Source organism: Centropristis striata, chromosome 17 (genome assembly GCF_030273125.1).
Source record: "Centropristis striata isolate RG_2023a ecotype Rhode Island chromosome 17, C.striata_1.0, whole genome shotgun sequence".
NCBI classification, from domain to species: Eukaryota; Metazoa; Chordata; class Actinopteri; order Perciformes; family Serranidae; genus Centropristis; species Centropristis striata.
In genome coordinates this window covers 5,229,031-5,248,237 of record NC_081533.1, presented here as the reverse complement: position 1 = coordinate 5,248,237, position 19,207 = coordinate 5,229,031, and the positions used below count along the sequence as shown (strand labels likewise).

The window sequence follows — 19,207 nt, the reverse complement described above, 5'->3', positions numbered from 1 at the left end:
GACACTAAGATATCTGTTTTCGTTGTTTGTAAATGGTCTTGACAATTTAAAATGCACTTTTGCAGTTTCAGTCAATTCGAGTTTTACAATAGAATCAGAAACTGAATGTGCCAGTAAAATAAGAAAAACAGATTTAGGATTAAAGCAACTGGCCTGCATTTATTTGAATATGTTTTTTTTTTTTTTTTAACTTTTCTTCATGATGCAGTATCTTACATTTAAATAATTCCTCTTCCTTATTCCCTGCAGGCGCTGATGCTGGAAAATCTTCAGAAGTCGTCCTCCTCTCACAGTGGGCTGCAGCCCAACTCACAAGTAAGAATAGATTATTATATTTTATTATATTTTAATGTGTGTGGGCATTTTAAGTTCTGTAGAAAAGCTTAACTCCAGTACTTATTGGCATGAGACCAAACCATAGAATACTTTATATTCTTTTTTTTTTTTACTAACAATACTTTAAAGGCTAGTCACTGCTCTTTGGTTGCATGAATTTTACAGTGCAGAAGTATTAATAAAGTGCTGTTTTGTGTTTATCATGGTGCTGCAGATTGGTGAAGAGATGAGCCAGAATAGCTTCATCAAACAGTACCTGGCTAAACAGCAGGAACTCCTTCGCCAGAGACTGGAGCGAGAGGCCCAGCAAGAGGATGAGTCAGAAGGTAACATTCATAGAAACGCACACAAATAAGACATTAACTCACTCTCTGTCACATGAATGGTGTTAACAGACTTAAAAGAAATGGATTTCTCAACCTGATTCATTCAAAAGTACAAGTCATTGGTTCAGAACCAGTGGACGTGTGTCATTAATCCTGACATTGTTGCCGACCTTTAACCCCTGCCTCGTGTCCCTCTCTGACAGAAAGCCCAGCAGTGCCAGAGGAGGATGAAGACCACTCCGAGGACAATGACAGCTCTGCCTATGTCCCTGACAAGGTCAGTAACCTCCACACACTGAGTAGTTGAATGAACGGCTTCTTGGAATCCTTTAAAATGTGTGAACTTTATCACTAGGTTTCTGCAAAGCCGGCTGCTCCTCATTATAAACAATTTGAGTGTTGTAGTAGAGCCTGCAGCCCTTCTGTGTGGAGTTTGCATGTTCTCCCCGTTTCAGTGTGGGTTCTCACCGGGTACTCCGGCTTCCTCCCACAGTTCAAAAAACATGTATTAAGGTTTGATTGGTGACTCTTAATTGCCCGTAGGAGTGTATGAGAGCGTGATTGTCTGTCTCTATGTGTCAGGCCTGTGATAGTCTGGTGATGTGTCCAGGTGAACCCCGCCTCTCACCCAATGTCAGCTGGGATCGGCTCCAGAGACCCGAGTGTGGTTAAGCTGTTAAGGAGAATGAATGAATGAATGTATCTCTAACTAGCCATGCTGCTTCCATGAATTTGAGGGAACAGGGCCTGGAAAGTTATTGAACGGCCCTTGAAGTTGATTTTAAAGATTGTTTAGAAACTCTTTCAAAACTAAGAATGTATCCCATACAACAGGACAAACCAGGCTTCTGCACATCAATCAAATAATGTTGTGAAAATATTATTTTCAAATTTTACTTATCAAACATAATTCTAGGTGGTGCTTTTAACATCTCACAATTTTTTCAAACACTTAATGGGTTTGAGTAATGTTCCTTTGGTCATTATACACCTGTAAATTAATTTTCCTCGCTTTTAAATGCCGAAAAACATGTTAGTGTGTAACACAAATGGGGCGTCCCGGTGGCTCACACTGGTAGAACGCGTACCATTAAGGCTGAGTCCTTGCTGCGGCTGAGGTCCCTTTGTCTCATGTCCTCCCCTCTGTCTCCCCCTTTCTATCTGTCACTTTCAATAAAGCATAAAAATTGCCAAAAAAATAATATTTAAAATAAAATAATGAAAAATGTGTAGAACAAATGTAGTTTTCATGCTCTCTCTCGGACTGACTCCCATTTTTTCCACCCAGAAATATCACTCCATACCCACGAAGCCCTCAATGAGCAGAGGGGAGGAGAAAGGAGGAGGAGATGCAGCGATGGCTCTCGGGATGATGTCGTCGTCGTGCGGCGCTGACATGGGCCCCGGTCCCAACCTCCACCCCCAGGAGTACCTTGAGGCCCCAGGAGCTAGGATGCAGCGGGCCACCTTTCACCAAGGACACAAGGAGCCACCGGCCCCGTCTCCTCCGCGCGCTGTAGCCTCCCTGTCAGTGCGCGTCCTGGGCCAGCCGGACCGCCAAGGCCTGCCCCCCGCCGTGCCCCGCTCCCAGGAGAAGGAGGGCACCGCGCCGAGCGAGCCGGGGTCAGCTCATCCTGTCCTTCACCTCAGCCGATCTGCCGGCGTCTCGGCGGGAGGTCAAGCCCAGGAGGACAGCGACGACGATGAAGACGGTGATGACGAGAGCGAGGATGACGATGACTGGGGGCCGGGGCCCGGTGGGGTGCGAAGGGGCAACAGAGTTCCTCCCCAGCCGCAGCAGATGCCTCCAAGTGCCCCGTCAACAGTTGCCAGATCCAAACGCAAACTCCAGCCTCCGCAGCACATCCCACCACCGCAGGTACATCACACACCAATGCAACTGCGCCACCCCACTCCCCCCCCATCTCCACCCCCTGACCTGTTTCCCCTCCCTGACACTCCCAAACAGAGCCCACCAGACACAGACGAGCAGGAGGCAGAAGGCCCCGAGGCTTCACATGGTCCCAGGGGGCCTTTCCCCCCTTCCGCCATGCAGAGACAAGATTCTGACTCAAGCTCTTGTTCCAGCAGCCCCGACCCCCCTATGAAGCGTAGGCCAGGGCCCCTTTCTCTGCTCGTACACAAGATGGAGTCAGAGGGGGCTTTCCGTGCAGCGGAGGCCACGTCTGCCTTAGATTTGTCAGGAGAGGCAGCGCACTCCACTGCTGGGTCCGCCAGCTCCAGTGAATCTCCGCTGCAAAGATTGGAGAGAAAGAGGCTGCAGGAGAACAGAGAGATGGAGGAAGAAAGGCGGCTGAAGGAGGAGAAAGAGAGGGAACAACAGCAGAAGCTGGAGAGGGAAAGAAAGATGCTCCAGGAACAGGAGAGAGAGAAGAAACGCCTGGAAGAGGAGAAGGAGAGGAAGCGGCTGGTAGAGGAGGAGAAGCAGCGTCAGAAAGAGGAGCGAGAAAAAGAGCGCAAACGCCAGGAGGAGGAGAAAGAAAAAGAGAGAAAACGTCTGGAGGAGGAGAAAGAAAAGGAGAGAAAACGCCTGGAAGAGGCGAAGGAAAAAGAGCGAAAACGCCAGGAGGAGGAAAAGGAAAAGGAGAGAAAACGGCAGGAAGAGGCCAAAGAAAAAGAGAGAAAACGCCAGGAGGAGGAGAAGAGAAGGGCTGCTGAAGAGACACACAAGAGACAGGAGGCAGCCAACAAAGGCAGAGTGGCTGTGACTGAGGCGCAAGATTCAGGTTCCTCCTCAGACTCTGACTCCAAATCAGACTCCTCTTCACGCTCATCACAATCCTCCTCCTCCTCCGGGGATAAAACCGGCCCTACCAGACAGCTGAAGGTCAGTGATCAAACTGATGAGGTGTCAGTCATTAACCACAGCACTGATAGACATCTCTTAGCTGTAGTCATTGTGAATTTAATGCATTTTATTTCTGTTTTATATTTTCCATCTTCCATGCAGAATTTGCATTATTTTTGTTCCTCTTCTCTTAGCATTATTCCAGCCTTCCTCTGTATATGATTGAAAACTTTCCTTTTAATGGCTCATATTGACTTGCACTTTAAAACTTGAGCATACTGCTATTTGTTTTTCATTGTGTTTACTTTTACTTTCTTTTTATTCCACAGAAGGCTGCCCAAGGAGCAGCAGCAGCAGCGGATGATGAGAAAAAGACTAACCTGAGTAAAGGGGCAGAACAACGATACCTTTCAAAAAGGTAAGTAACAATCTTATAAAATAAAAATGGGCCTAACACCTGCAAAAATGAAACATGATTTCTTCAACAATTAGTTGACTCTTTGGTCAACAGTATAGGAAACTATTTTGATAATCTAATAATCATTTTAGTCACTTAGTCATCTGCTGGTTTCATGCTTATTTTGTTTGAGAATAGATGCTTTTATTTGTCATACATGATTATAAACTGAATAGATTTGGATTTTAGACTGGTGGCCAGTTAAAACATACCGTCAAGACATCAGCTTGGGCCATGGGAAATAACACATTTTCCACTATTTTCTGACATTTTATTGGAGAAAATAATTAGCAGATCACAAGCTGCAGCCCTAATAATTTGCACCTTCTTGCACTGTGTGATTTGACACATGAATTTCTCTAGTGGCACCCTGTAATAGTTTGCAACAAGGATGTGGACTTTTTTTTTCTTTTTTACAATTATTTCAGCCTTTTCTCTCAACTTGCTTTTGACTTTGCTAGTAATGAAATCACAAAAGGGAAATATGTGATCTAAGTCACTGGGTTTTTTCCAATATCAAGAACAATGATGCCATTTTCCAGCCATGTGGTCTTGCTCCTGCACATTTTGCCTCAATTAACTTTGTCCCTCAGAGGAAAGGAAGGAAGAGGAATATTTGTTTTAGATACAGGAGATTGCCATGCATCAGCAGTCATGTAGCAAACACTAAAAACTGTCTTAAAGTCTGTAAATATCTGTCCAGCTTGAGGACTGTGAGGATATATTCACTGACTTTGAGAAAAAAAGTGTATTAATGTTTTATAGACAAAATTATTAATATATTTATTGAGAAAATAATAAGATAATTCGTTTAAAAAGACAGTTGTCATCACATGCACGACTGAATATGTTCCTTTTTTATTAAAATCACTGTATTTTTAAATATATTTTAAACTTTAAATTTTACTCATGTCTTTGTTCCTTGACTTTGCTGCTTGGACTAAAATGATTCATCACATAAAGTGTGGAAATTATTTATCATTATATATCATGTTTTAGCATCATAAATGTATTATTTAATTAAAAACATTGGTCACAGAGCTGCCTCCAAAAGTTCTTAACCCATTTTTACCCTAAGAGTATATTTAATATCAGCGTTTTTTACTGAATATATGATGCAGAAAACAAGCAATTAAGGATCAGAAATGGTGCCATCATTACATAGTTTGTCCAGCAGAGTGTAGGGAAATAAAATGTTCTTTCCTCTATAAGTTATAAAGATGGCTGAAAAGCAACATTGAATACGGATTAAGGTGTAATACTTATTTTCCAAAGATGGTGGCGTAGTTTACTATGCAATACATTGTATACATACAATGTATAATAATGTTAAATGTACTTGTAAAGTTATTTGCTTCAGAAAGTAGCCTTCAGAGTACTTCTGCATAGCCATATCAGGGCAAAACTGGTGCACGATCCACATAGAATAAGTCTGCATTTATTCCAGTTCATAAATTCACAATATCGACTGCCATATCGGTAATCTGTGAGGTCTTCCCCTATAAAATTGGTATCAGTCTCAGAAATCCCATGTCGTTCGGGGCCCTCGTCTTTGGTTATATGGGGGTTATATTTCTTCCATGAATATATGAAATAAATTGAAAATAAAGTAGTCCCATGTGCTCAAAGACTTAATATAGTATGAGTAGAAAACTTCTATGCACTGTGGCAGGCCCAGAAAACACTTCCACTGAAGGAAATTAAAAATTGAAGTTGTGGACACTAATGGGTTTAATAGGCTGTGAACACACCCCTCTGCTTTCTTCTGCTGCTTCTTTGTGGTTTGATGTTGGCATCCTTTCAAGTTGCATGCTGCCTCCTTTTGGCTTTAGTCTTCCACTATTATATTCCTCCCTGTCAAGCACATCTTTAATCCTGGAGTCCAAACATCCTAGGTTCTGAAAGCCAACCATTCTTCATTTTTCCTGCATGAAATCAGTGCCCCACTGTCTCTTTTCTCCTTTTCTTGACACTGATGACAATAACCTGTTGGGTGTTTCACTATGATTAAAAAAAAGTGTGGTATTCAAGCTGGGCTGTTTGAATCTATTCATAATTCCTAGTTTTTGGTTGATTCAGAGACTTTTCTACCCCTCTCCTTTGTTTTGTATTTAATGTAAATGTCTTCCTTTTACTCTTCTATCTCGGCTCTTAATTACAGCAGCTTGTATTTCTTGTCAGGCGTTCAATGCGGCAGCCACACCAGCAGCGTGTCTGCTTTCCTCCTGAGAGAAAAAGGGTCCTTTTACCTCCTTCTCTCGTTGCCTTGCCCCGGTTGTCGTTTTCATGACATTTCCCTTTGTTGCTGGCAGCAGAAACCTCATTTTCACTCGCCGTAGTTTCCTACTAAATTAATTTTTTTGTGTGTTTTATATTTCGGAGTGCGACACGTTTGAGCCTCGAACAGCTCTTATTTTGGAAATCTCAGACCGGAAGGTGTTTTTTTCGCACCGTAGCAGACTTGACGCTGGTCTCGCCAGCCAACATGGCCGTCATGCATGCATTGCATCCCTGATACCGACGCAGTGCACGGCTAATCAGCAGTAGAAACAACCGAGACCGGATTATTTATTCCGCGTCCCCGATTTCAACCCACGCCTAACCGGAATAACCGATAGCGGCAAAGTGTTATATTTTATCCCCGGGGGTTCCCTTTCAAGGCCGGCCGTAATGCTGTCCGAAGGCAACAAAAACGGGTAAGAGTGAGCCAGAGGGCGACTCAAGGCTTTAGGTTGCTGCTTGTACTTTTACACCCCTTCTCCTGAAAGCAATGGGGATACATCAGCCGGTTTAAGGCTGCCGTGTCCTACCGGGAGACCGGCTGTACATTACGAGTGTGGTGAGCCAGCAGCCTGTTTAATATCATGTCATCAGTTCACATTGGCCTGGTTATGAGCGTGTTACATGTTCGTCCATGTGAGGAGAACCGGGGGTGGGACCGTCGGTGAGGGTCTTTTGTTGAGTAAAGGAGCAGGGAAGATTTTTGTCGGGGGGAAGGGGGTCTCCTTTCTATGATGTGTGCCTAAAATAGCTTCACATTGGAGGAGCACATTGATTAATAAATAATGGGCTCAGATTTCATGGTGTGATGACGAGAGGCATGCGGACTGTGATTTCTCTCCTCCTCTGCCTTTCCCTTTTGACCTCATCATTCTCTGGCATGCCAGGTAGCCAACAGATACCACTTTTTATTATTATTTCACAATGTACATTTTCTTATTTAGTGACTCATTTTGTTGTCAATGAAGGCTCGTTAATGTCCAGGCTGTACGATCTTGTTGTCTAGCCCACATAAGTCTATATTTTTATTTTTGGGTTTGTGTGGCTGTAGCCGCTAATGATCTCACTGTTGTCAAGGGAGATCATTAAAGCAGACATCTGTTAGCTGTACAGTCAGTGTGAATGGACCCTTATGGTGTGATATAATTCTCCCAGCTGGCACCAGCTCTCCACACACTCGTCCCCTGAGAGCCGACTACATGTCTGATTTGATCGGTGACAGTGTTTAGGTCCATTTTATGTGTCCATTTTGTTGATTAGGACATTATTTGAGTCATTCTGTTTAGCTACCATGAATGTGAATTGGTGTCTTGGGTCATACCACACGTGCAGTCACTTTTTTCAGGTTTTTTGAGAAGTTTAACTAGAGGTAGTGTATTTATTTCATGGTTTACAGATTGTTCCTCAGGTTCAAACTGAGCTGTACTGTACGTTGGTGTGCTTCCTCATTCCAGCCTAGTCATATGAACACAAAACTGGTTTTAATGAAAAGCTTTGAAGATGTAACTTGAAAAGGAGCAAGCCAAGCATAATGCAGACACCCAGTTAGCCACTCATTCTTTCTTTTGGTGATCATTACATCACCTCGGCTCGGCCTTTTCTGCTCCTGAGGGATTGTATTTCTAGTTGACATCTGTCTCCCTTTATAGCCTGTGCAGGTGCGTCTCTGGCCTTGCCTAACAGTTACACACACACACACACACACACACACACACACACACACACACACACACATTGACATCCACACCTAGGGCAAATGGGGAGAGCCAGCGTGGCGTGGAGGAGGGGAAAATGCTGTCCTCCTGCCTACACTCCTCACTGCCAGTGACTAATCTCCAGAGGAGGAGGTTGATCAGACTTTACTAACACTCTAGGTAGATTTCAGTGGTTAAGACAAACATTACAGGCCCTCCTCTTAGAGAAACTTTGCCAGTGGCCTTTTCAGTTGTTACGAAGAAAGAGAAAATCTGAGGTTTGGTGGTCTGAGCTGGCAGCGTGAGTAATTATTAACAAGTTATATTTTATATTTATTTTTTCCAGTTATCCTTAACAGGGAATGTTTTTTATGATTTAAACCCAAAACAAGCAGCAGAGGTGACTCAGTGCTGGAGCCACAAAGGGTCTTCCAAGGGCCAAATTGACTAATGGCTGCAACAATTGATTGATTAATCAATTGGGCAATTAGTCGATCAATAGAAAACTAATTTTTCAAGTAAAAAAGCCAAAGATGCCCTTGTTTCACCTTCTCGATTTCGTTATTTATCTGCTTATCTTGCATTGTCGTAAAAATAAATAGTTCAGGGTTTTGGACTGATTGACAAAAACGGCATATTTGAAGAAATTGTGATCCTTTTTGCTGTAAGCAGATATTTTATAGACCAAACGTTTACTCCATTAATGGACAAAACAATCAGCAGATTAAGAGCAGAAAACAATGGTCTTCTCATGCGCTACAGCATATATTACTTTTTGAAAAGGACTGTATTGCTGCTTTTAATTATAGGCAAAACATGTCATAGATTGTTAATGGCACCTGAAATTCACCATCACTACCAAACATTTCTTTGTTTGATACTTTTTCAAAACGAGAAGTATTTTTAAACGCATCGTTTACTTCCCTTTTCTGTGGAATGCAGCACAAAGCAGCGTGATGAATCAAACAAACCAGGATGATATGCAGTGTGATTGAGAGAAGGATGCTGGAGGATGTGATTCTCCACCTACAGGGTGCTACTTCGGTGCCTGTGTCATCACACGGAGGCAGCGGAGGAGATTTCTGATAACGTTGGTAGGGGAGGTTGAGGGGGTAGCTAAAAATATAATGACATCTGCTTGGTTTTTGCTCTGTCTTAGATAACAGGGATAACATCAAACAACAAGCTTTTGGCTGTGTGAGGTCTGACTCAAAGGAACTACAAAGGCTTTTATTGGATGAGTTAGTTTTGTTTCTTTGTTGTTCAAATGATGAACCAGTACGGATCAAATTAAGACCACACACACGGAGTCAGCTGTGAGAGTGTGTCTTCAACTATGAGTTAGTTTGTGGACTGTTTGTGACCCTGGGTGTCACTTAGCTGGTGAGTTATTCATAGCAGGCAGGAGTGACCCAGATCACTGGCCTCCAGCACCCTTTCTCTGACTCTTCCCACTGTTTTCTTCTGTCTTGTCCTTCACATCATCTCGTCTCCTCTAAGACCAAACCTCGTATCGGACAGTCTGTAGAGCTCAGCTTTAAACCTCTCAAGTCCAGGAGATTTTGGTTCAAATTTGTCAGCTTCCTCTGCATTAATTTCTGTCTGTGTTCAGCATCTTTCAGTCTGTCCTTACATCACATGCATGGCTCCTTTTTCGCCACACAAACTTGGCTATCAGTCAGATTTTTCATTTTATTTTAAGTAACAAAGTATAAAGCTGCCAGGAAACAAAAATACAAACAAAAGACACAGGTACAAGTACCTTTATTTATTTATTTATTTTTACCATTTATACACACAAAAACAGCAGAAAAATAATAAATAATAAAACTACAAAACAGTCTATTTGCATGTAAATTCAAAATAGTAGTAGTTTTCATTGTAGAAAGAAAATTCACAATTTAAAAAATGGTCTAGAAATATAAATGGCACACTGTGAAAGTTCCTATGATTGCTCTTTTAATTAGCTTTCTCAGCTTGTCTACATATATATAAATAAAGTTATTACTGTAAATAAAACATGTGTATTTTCAATAAATAGATGGACTCCAGAGGGTTAAGGCAGTCTTTTGTGTCTTTGTCTGGATTGTCTTCAATTAGTGGCTGCGACTGATTAATCTGCTTATTGTTTTACTTGATTATTGTTTTATCAGTAAGATACCACATAATCGCAGAAAATGCCTATTACAGTATCCCAAAGCTTCAGGTGATGTTTGGCCATAATTTCAAATTCTAAACCTATTCAATTAATTCTCACAAGAAAAAGAAAAGCATTCAAACCTCACAATTGATAAGCTGGAGCTGGAACCAGATAATTTGTTTTAAATTGAAGAATTTGTCATGGGAAATAGTTTTTCTGTCATTTCAGCACTGCTTTGTGATTGTTTCTGACACATTAATCTCTCCATGAAGAATTGACTCATTAGGCCAGAGCTTGACCCATACTTACTACTCGTTATCATGCTATATATTCTATTTATTGATCCATAAGCCATAATTTAAGGTAACTATTTTAGGTTGTGCATGAAAACTAATTTTTGAGAAGCATGATCAATAGCTTGGATAAATAAAAATAAAATAAATAGAATAAATAAAAATGTATTTTTATTGAAATTTTTCAGCTCCACATGTAAACATCAAAGTATACATATAGATGCATGTATTACATCCTATGGGTGAAGCGGTTGAAAAAATCATACAACTTAAAAGAGAACAACAAAAAGAAAGAAAGTACAACAGTCATGGCTACATGAGTCCATTATTACATTACACTGTATACAGATATAAGAGGAAAGAATATGAATAAGATACATTCCAAGTATTCCCAACTGTCCCATCACGTCCACTTCTCCCATTAAGTCAAACAGACATTTTCTTTCATTCTAAGTCTTTGTGTCATTCTCTCCATGTTCTGGACTTCTCTAATGATTTCTAACCTTCATTCACAGCTGGTGGCTCCACCTTATACCATCTTCTTGTTATTGTTTTTTTTACATGTGACCAGTAGTATTTTTATTAAATATCTGTCTTTGACCAGGACATAATGATTCAAATTCCCAAGGTACATAACACTACATTCTTTAGGTATATTGCATAACCCAGGATATCTTTAATTATGTTGTGTACATAATTCAGTTTCTGACATCCCCAGAAAATATGTGTATGATTCGCTTCCCTTTCTCCACATGTACGCCAGCAAGCATGCTGGGAGCCTGTTTGTTTACCTTTTAATTTGGGAATGATGAAGAAACGGGTCAGATTTTTCCACCCAAATTCCCGCCATATTCTCGAGTTAAGGATAAATAAAAATTTCAGCCAAATGCTGAAAACTAAAGACAATCTGAAAAACAAGTCATGACACAAGTGTTGCTTTCAATCCATCCTCCTGTCAGAACAACAGTCACTCCCCCTCACAGGGCGCTGCCAGGCTTTAACATCATAGTGATTGACTGTATGATTGTGGTCATTATCGATGACTTCTAAAAATAACAGACTTGGATATGTTTAAATTATGCATCACCTAAGCTGAAGGAAACCATCGCTTGACTGCTAAGAGACAGATCGTTTTATTCTGCGATTCATAATTTAAAATATAAATGCAATATAATATAACTTAATAATCCTGATGTGTCGTCAGAGATGGATTTAGCAAAAAAGTAACACCAGGGCAGGCGAAGATAACAAGCTTATCAGCAGGTGACAATTACTAAGATTAGACTAACTGACCACTATTGACCCTGAGCTCTCAGACACTCTTTACAGTCAAAGCCTATTTTCTCCCCCTGACCGTCTCCTCCTCCTCCTGCAGGGAGGTGTCGGAGCCCAGCGCCGCCGCCGTCACAGAGGTGGAACCAGACTCGGAGGGCTCCATGGCTCAGCAGCCGCCCTCTGGGGCTGAGCCAGAGAACAGCGAGGGCCGCCTGGAGGAGGTAAGGTCACTGAGAGGGTGGGGGCGCCCGGGTCTTTTGCTCTGTCTCCCACTAACCTGCATCCTCATTCATATAAAAGCATGTGTAGTTGGCAGCACGAGTTAAGAAGGTCACTTAAAACCAACACAACCCCAATGTTTTTACAACCAGTAATTATTTTCAGTCCTGTGTAGATTTTATCTTTTGGAATTTGACAGTGTACACAGTTTCTGCATCCTTTTGAACCTCTTTAATTTCTCATCAGACTACTCAATTACAGGTTTCCACAAATGGACAGGGGTTGAGTTGGAGTTGGGTCCTGGGGTAGATAGAAATGAACTAATCCCTTCCACCTGCGATTAATGCAACTAATTCATAACTGAGATGATCTCTCACACACTTGCTTTGTCTGTCTGTTACCTGCAGAGGGACGTTAAGATTTGATGCTGCTGGAATGCAAGTAGTGACTGTAATAGTGTGTAAAATCAGACATCCATGCTGCAGAAAGTGCATGCCTCTCACTGTTCGTGTTTCTGTTACGGAGCGAGGAAGTGGGAAAGAAAAACATTACATTTTGCGGCCCACAAAGCTGATTATCAATCGCTGTTTAGCGTCTGCAGGCTTCGTTTTCATGATGTACCTGGCTGTGTTGGCCACTACTCGGCTCTTATCGATAGCAGAGGTTGTTGGTTTGAGGAAGTTTCACTTTAGTCTCTTGCCTCTGCCTTTTTCCTTCTGACAATACCAGTCAAAGTAATGTAAATTCTCACAGTGCCACTTGTAACTTTACATCAGACATATTCTCAATTTTTCAAGCTACAATGATCATTTACACACTTGTTGTATTTTGGCAGGGGAAGTCTGTAGTGCAGCTATTAAAAATTGTGTAGCATTACATTTGTGGCAGCTGATGGTGGGATATAAACAATCACAAAGATGGTGCATGTGAACTCCACCGGCCAATAGTGTGGACAGAGACACGGCTAATAGTTTTCCAACCAGTACAGATGTTTTGTTTAACAGTAACCTGCCAAAGGTTACACCACACGCTGTTTACAAACGCCACAACCCCCCTCCTTTCTTAGCGCTTCGCCTGAGGTCTCTATCTAATAGCCGCAACACAAGACTGTAGAGGGTTCAGTCCTTCTCAGAACCGTTGCATCCCTAGTAGGCATGTGCCCCAGTGTCAGCTATTTATTGTCTTCGCACTATATTCAGTATCAGGCACTTAATCAGATCGCCTTAGTCAGCTCAAGTTCTTGCATGGGGTGTTTTGGCGTCTTAAGAGTTATTTTATAGGAGCAGAGTATTGCATTTTCCCATCTTTAAATTAAAAAATAAATGCAGTATTACATGCATTTACTGTGTACCGTAAAGTAACCATAAAGAATTGTTGCTGTCAGATGTGGACTTCAGGCTTCACTACTTCAACGGCTGTTGAACCAGTTGCCCACGACAATACATTACATTACATTTCAGGAATCAGGCTCTGGAGTTTCTAATTTAGATTTACTGGTGAACTGCTATACAATTGAAGTTTTTATCAGCATGTGTCTCCTTCTTTTTACTGTTTGTGTGTGTTGGGTTTGTTTCCCCTTGGGTTTGCATGAGTAATGGACCCTGACAGTGTGTGTAGAGATGCATCAGGGCTTGTTTCTGCTGTTTCTTTCACCCTGTTTTCATTCTCTCTACTCTCTCGCCTGCTCCTTTCACACTGCCTCTCTCTCTCTCTCTCTCTCTCTCTCTCTTTTATTCACCCTCTCTTTCACTGTCTCTCTTTCCCTCCTTGTCCCCTTACTTTCCATCTTTTGCCTTTGTATCCCATCATGAACGCTTCTCTCTCACTATATATATTTATGGTGTGATTGCTGTTTAAAACCCCATTGATTGCTTTGTTATGAAGGTGCCCATGCCTCTTCCATTGCCCCTAATGGTACCTGCTGCGTACTACTACTACCACCACCACCACCAACACCAACACCTCCTCCACTCCTCCTACTCCTACAACTCCTGTCCCGCTATGCCCAAGTGCGTCGCTGGTACCTGAATTAGGCCCAGAGTCTGCAACCCCATGGCACTGAGTAAAGCCTGAGCCTGCAAGGCCTCCCCTGTAGCCCTCCAGTGACGTGCTGAGCCAGCAGGAACTGGAGCTCGCATCAGAACACCACCGACAGCAGTGGCAGCCATGGTAACTGCAGTAGGACACAGTTGCCATGGTAACCCAGCCTCAGGGGTTGGGAGCCTGCTCGCTGATCTGAACCGGACTGGACTGTACTGCAATGTGTGGTGGTGATGAATGATGGTGTCGAAGGGAAGGGGAGGGCGTCTAACGCTCTGAACCGCCTCTCCCCGCCCTTTCCCATCTGCCATTTTGAGGACAAGCATGTCGTCAAAGTGTCGCCCTCCAACATCCATGCCTCCGTCCTCCAAAAAAGCCAGATGCAGCTCAGAGAAAAGACAAAACTCTCCAGCTCTACAGTTTTGTTTTTACTTCCACCTCCAATCCCACACTGCCCCCTGCTTGCAGGGTGGAGGAATGACTTTGGACTGAATACCTCTGCAGTAACCCATCCAGTGATCAGGGCACGTTTATACCATCACTGACATAATCTGCTTGGAAGTGATGGTTATGGGACTTTTTTATGGAGAACTTTGTGGACAAGACCTGCCCGGGACATGATGACATGGACCTCACACTTCACGAAAGATCTTGGACACTTTCCCTGGTTGAGGTTATCAGGCTGGCAAGCTGGTCAGCTTTTTAAAAAAGACTTCCATTACTCAGCAGTGCACACAACATTCTGTCATCATGCTCCATGTTGCCATGCTCCCCTGAACTCTGCACCAGTTACACCGTAACAGAGACTTTCAAAGGATCTGGTGCCAAGGACAAGAAATCTGACACACATTATGCACCAAGAATTTTTTTGTGGGTGACACTGATCATCCACACTGAGAGCTGGATATACTCAACCAATCATCCCTTGGTCTGCAGCCACGCTCACCGTGAACCGAAGTGACCCAGTGGATGTTTCACCAGAAAGTCACAACATCCTGCCTCTGCTTTGCACCTGACAGACGGACGACTGCACTGGTGGCTGCTGTTTTCTTTTTACATACCTGCATCTCGCACTGAGAGGCATTCATGCCCGCAAATATACCCAAGATGATCGTCACCATCGATGCTCGTTTTGTGACGAGTCCTCTGGATTATAATTGAACAAAGGTACTCTTCTGGATTACTTTTTTGTCCACTTTTTATGGCATTGAAGATACTTTTGCCTGGGTTGTCACTTCACAAAACTAACTTAGGAACTGTGCAGCCAACCTTTTTTGTATTTGGAAACCTCAAGAACTCTGAAAAAAAATTGAAAAGGACAGTAAAAACAGTTGTCAGGACAACCTGTTTTCTTTTTGCCGTGTCGGATACCTCCCAACTGCCACAAAGACTTTCAGGACTATATAATGGAGAATATGGACAGCTAAAGACAATAAATTCAACCATCACAATTTTGTTTTTTTACCTGCCAGTTGTACCTCATAGATCACGGACTCTGACAAAGTATTCGTCAACCCCCCCCCCCCCCCCCCCCCAATTTTTAAAAACTCTTTGCTCCCCGAAAGACTGAAACTAGACTCTTTGACCAGCAGTCAATCAAGAAAAGTCCTCCCCAGCCCCATTCAAGAAAAAAGTCCAATCCAGTGATCAGTTCCTGCCTGGTGGCTAATCAAATCGAGCCCTGCCCTCACTCCTCTGCCTTCTCTGATTGGATCCTTGTTGCCTAGATACAGTACACACTGTCGTGCGGTTGGGCCATAGTCGAGCCAGTAAGGAATCAGGTGTCAAATGGTACCAGGAAATGACTTGTGATTATACCTCTATTTAAAATGTATACAAATTTAAAGGAGTAACTGTAAAAAAAATCAACAACTTTCCTCCACCTTTGTTTGTAAATAAGAGAATTAATTTTTCTCCTCTTTATAATTAAGTGCAAATTCTTTTAAGTGTACTGCAGTTTTAATTTGATATTTTGACACCAGGATAAGTGTTTTTTATCATACATTTGACATACATTGCTTTTATATGTTGTAGATCTCCAAGGTGAGTTAAAACTGCAGTACTAAAAGTCCTGCTGACTGATCTTTGAGTCTCCACCACTCCGTTCTCCACCTCTGCTGCACAGAACCCCCGCTGCTGCAGCTCAATGTATTTTAGCCATCTAAAGAAAATCAATATCAGTTTAAGTGTTCACTATATTTAGATTATTTTCATTGCTTTACCTTGCCGTCAGACAGTAAACTGAAGCCGTTATCTACGCTCTTATCAAAGCCACCAGACTCCTTTTGGTTACTTTACCTCACAGAATACAAGAGTTGCTCGTCTTATAGTTTGTGTTTCTGGTGTATTCAAGCAATATCACAAACAGACAGCTGCAGCTGCAGACTGAACTATCCCTTTAACACAATTATATACATAAGAAGTCAGAAATACACTTTTAAAATCATCTCTCTGGACTGGATTTCACTCATGGATGGACCAACAAATTCTCCAAAATAAAGTAGCAATTAGTAAAATAATTTGGTCTGGGAAAAACATAGACATGGGAACTCTGGAAGGGTTTAAAATCACTTTCTAAAATTCTCTAGATAAAATAAATGCAATCCCAAATGGGACACGCGTCTTGTAAAGTGACAGGATCCACTCACACACACACTGATACACTCTCTATTCTCAGAGTCCTCTGATGGACGTAATCTTGTAATAACTTACCGCACTGAGATACGACCCAGTTTTAAGTTTCACACAGGCCTCACGCTGGCCTACTCCTCCTAATGCACATCATGTACTTGCTTTGTCCTTAGAGTCTAACTCACACACACACACACACACACACACACACACACACACACACACACACGAGGGGGGGGGGGTAGCGTAGCGTAATGATTTATCTCAGTGTCTCTGAGCAGAGGTGGAAGGCGGAAATGTGTCTGGAGTCTCTCTGCATCGACCAATATCCCTCTCCATAATGTGGTACAATTGGAGCCTCCAGGCCTCTGTTACTTTAACCACCCGCCCCAACCCCTCCTCCACTTTTCCTGTTTCACCTCCTCTCTGTTGTTGCCTGTTTGGGATTTGACTCTTGGTTCTCATCTCGCCCCGCACCCCTGGGGTTTCTGTATGTTCTCTCTCTGTCTCTGTCTCTTTCCAGAGCACCACTCCTAAGGCTTTCGCTGCTCGCAAGATATCCTTGACCAGTGAGTATACCACTTCCATATTTCATCCTGCAACAAGAAAATAAAATAGAAAAATGCCTTATTCTTAGCATTGAAACGGCATATGGGGCCGTTTTCCCACCGGTGTTACTGATTTAAACTTGATGTTTTAGTTTGTTGTTTAGTTGTCGATGTATCTGTAGGGAGCGTACTTTGATCCTTAACGTTAGAATATAAATCGTTTGATCTCAGGTTGTAGCGCTTTGACAGCAGATCCATTGCCATAATTTTGTTGGTCAACTCCCATTACTCTTGTAATGTAATAAGTGAAATCTGAGTCCTGCAACTCTGCTGCTGAGGCTGTACAGACCACACACTTTCAGTTTATAATTGTAGCATACAGCGTCCGATTAAGTATTGATAACACGCTTTAAGTACTTAGTACTTTAAGCAAAACAACGGTGGGGGCAGCGGGTAGGTAATGTAATCTGTGTATGGCTGAACACTGCGTAACACCAGTAACTGACTTAATGACTTCTGCGGAAAGCCGAGCTGCACATTAATGATTTCGGCTTTAAACAAACCGTAACTGTCAAAGAACAAGTCAACACCTATTTATTAATGTGCTTTTTGGGCCATGAAGTGTAAAATAAATAAATAAATAAGCTACAGTTTTTCCTGCTATTCCAATCGTTGAGGAGCCTGATGTTTAACCCTCTGAACCCCAACAAGTCATTTCAGGCTGCGCTTTTTTACATTTTACTCACTGTTACCTTGTATTTCACTGCAATATATATATATATATATATATATATATATATATATATATGTCCTGCAGCTCTATGTAATCAGCACAACCATGGCTAGAAGTGGGAACAACTCAAACAAGTTATTTGTGCAGATTAACACCATTATGATATAAATCATAAAAAAGAGGTGAATTTCTCTGATAAATTATTTCTAAATTAACTTTTCCAAGTGTCATGAATATTGAAATAAAAAGAAATTGTCTCCACATGCTATACATATTGAACTATTTTTTTTTTATTTTTTTTTTACAACCTCTCCTGTCCTCTCCTCTCAGCTCTGTGGGAACAGATTCTGGGTGTATATTTCTCATCTCAACAGAATCAATCATGTCTTCAGTGTCTCTGAGGAGCAGAATTTAATGTTTTTAACAGGATCTAGTTATTACAAACGCTTTATTTTTGGCAACTTTTTAAATGAGACATGTAGAATGAACTGATTTCAACAGAAATATCACAATTTTAAGCTTCATTTTGGTTTTCTGAATGGAAACTTTCGTAACGTGTGATCCATTCCAACAATAATGCCTGTTTTTACATTTTCTTTCTACAATAAACGTAATAAACAAAGTGATTTTGACAGAAATATCACAAATTTCCGTAACTTATGATGCGTTCAAGGACTGTCACAGTTCAATTGGGGGTTCAGAGGGTTAATCAAGTGCCCACTATTTATCTACTGCGTGTTTCCTATTATTTTTCACTCCACACTGTACTGTCCCTTTTAAGCTGTGTGTGGCAGTAAATTAATGTGCACAGAACATTGCTCTTGATGTGCTTGATTGCTCAGATGTAAAAACATGCTGAATGTTGTTTTAAATAAACCAATATTGGGCAACGGCCACTAAAACTATTAAATCACGCACCTCCATTTCTAACCTTTTGTTAACTGAAATTAGTTAATGCCACTGCCTTGGCAAAACTATGTGAGTTAAAGCATCTAAGCAATTATTTCTGCTTTTAGGCTATGAGCCTGCAGTAACTTGTCAGTGCAGCAGAGACAAACCATCCATCTGCTGGTGCATTTTCTCTTTCCTCACTGATTAATAAACATTTTCTGACTCCTCTATAGGCAGCAAGACGTCTCCAGCCACCACAGATGGAGGAGCAGGTGAGTCCGAGACGGGAACTGCAGCAGGGAGGAAGAGGCGGTGGGGCTCCAGCACAGCCGTCACTGCGAAGAAACCATCCATCATCATCACCACTGACTCACTGAAGGTACTGCCACGCAACAGGTGTCCATGCAGGCCTGGGGGAAATAGATTTGATGATGTCACAATTTTATGTGACATGTTTTGATCATTTCCATAAACACAGAGCAGACCCAAGCTAAAAGATCCTGTTATTTTTCAGGGTAAAAGCCTTTATTTCATA

General features: G+C 42.0%; 1 protein-coding gene across 2 annotated transcripts in view; it reads left to right on the top strand.

Moving 5' to 3' along the window:
• Nucleotides 1-19,207, top strand: part of acin1b (apoptotic chromatin condensation inducer 1b) — a 32,865-nt gene that overhangs the window by 1,549 nt on the left and 12,109 nt on the right. The window contains exons 2-10 of one of the 2 annotated variants that reach the window (XM_059355225.1): nucleotides 250-315; nucleotides 551-662; nucleotides 866-939; nucleotides 1,951-2,541; nucleotides 2,632-3,510; nucleotides 3,801-3,889; nucleotides 11,711-11,831; nucleotides 17,024-17,069; nucleotides 18,906-19,051. In XM_059355225.1, coding sequence (XP_059211208.1) covers nucleotides 250-315; nucleotides 551-662; nucleotides 866-939; nucleotides 1,951-2,541; nucleotides 2,632-3,510; nucleotides 3,801-3,889; nucleotides 11,711-11,831; nucleotides 17,024-17,069; nucleotides 18,906-19,051 — 2,124 coding nt within the window. Of the gene's footprint in view, nucleotides 1-249; nucleotides 316-550; nucleotides 663-865; nucleotides 940-1,950; nucleotides 3,511-3,800; nucleotides 3,890-11,710; nucleotides 11,832-17,023; nucleotides 17,070-18,905; nucleotides 19,052-19,207 lie in introns of both variants that reach the window. The other variant, XM_059355224.1, reaches the window with a different exon arrangement.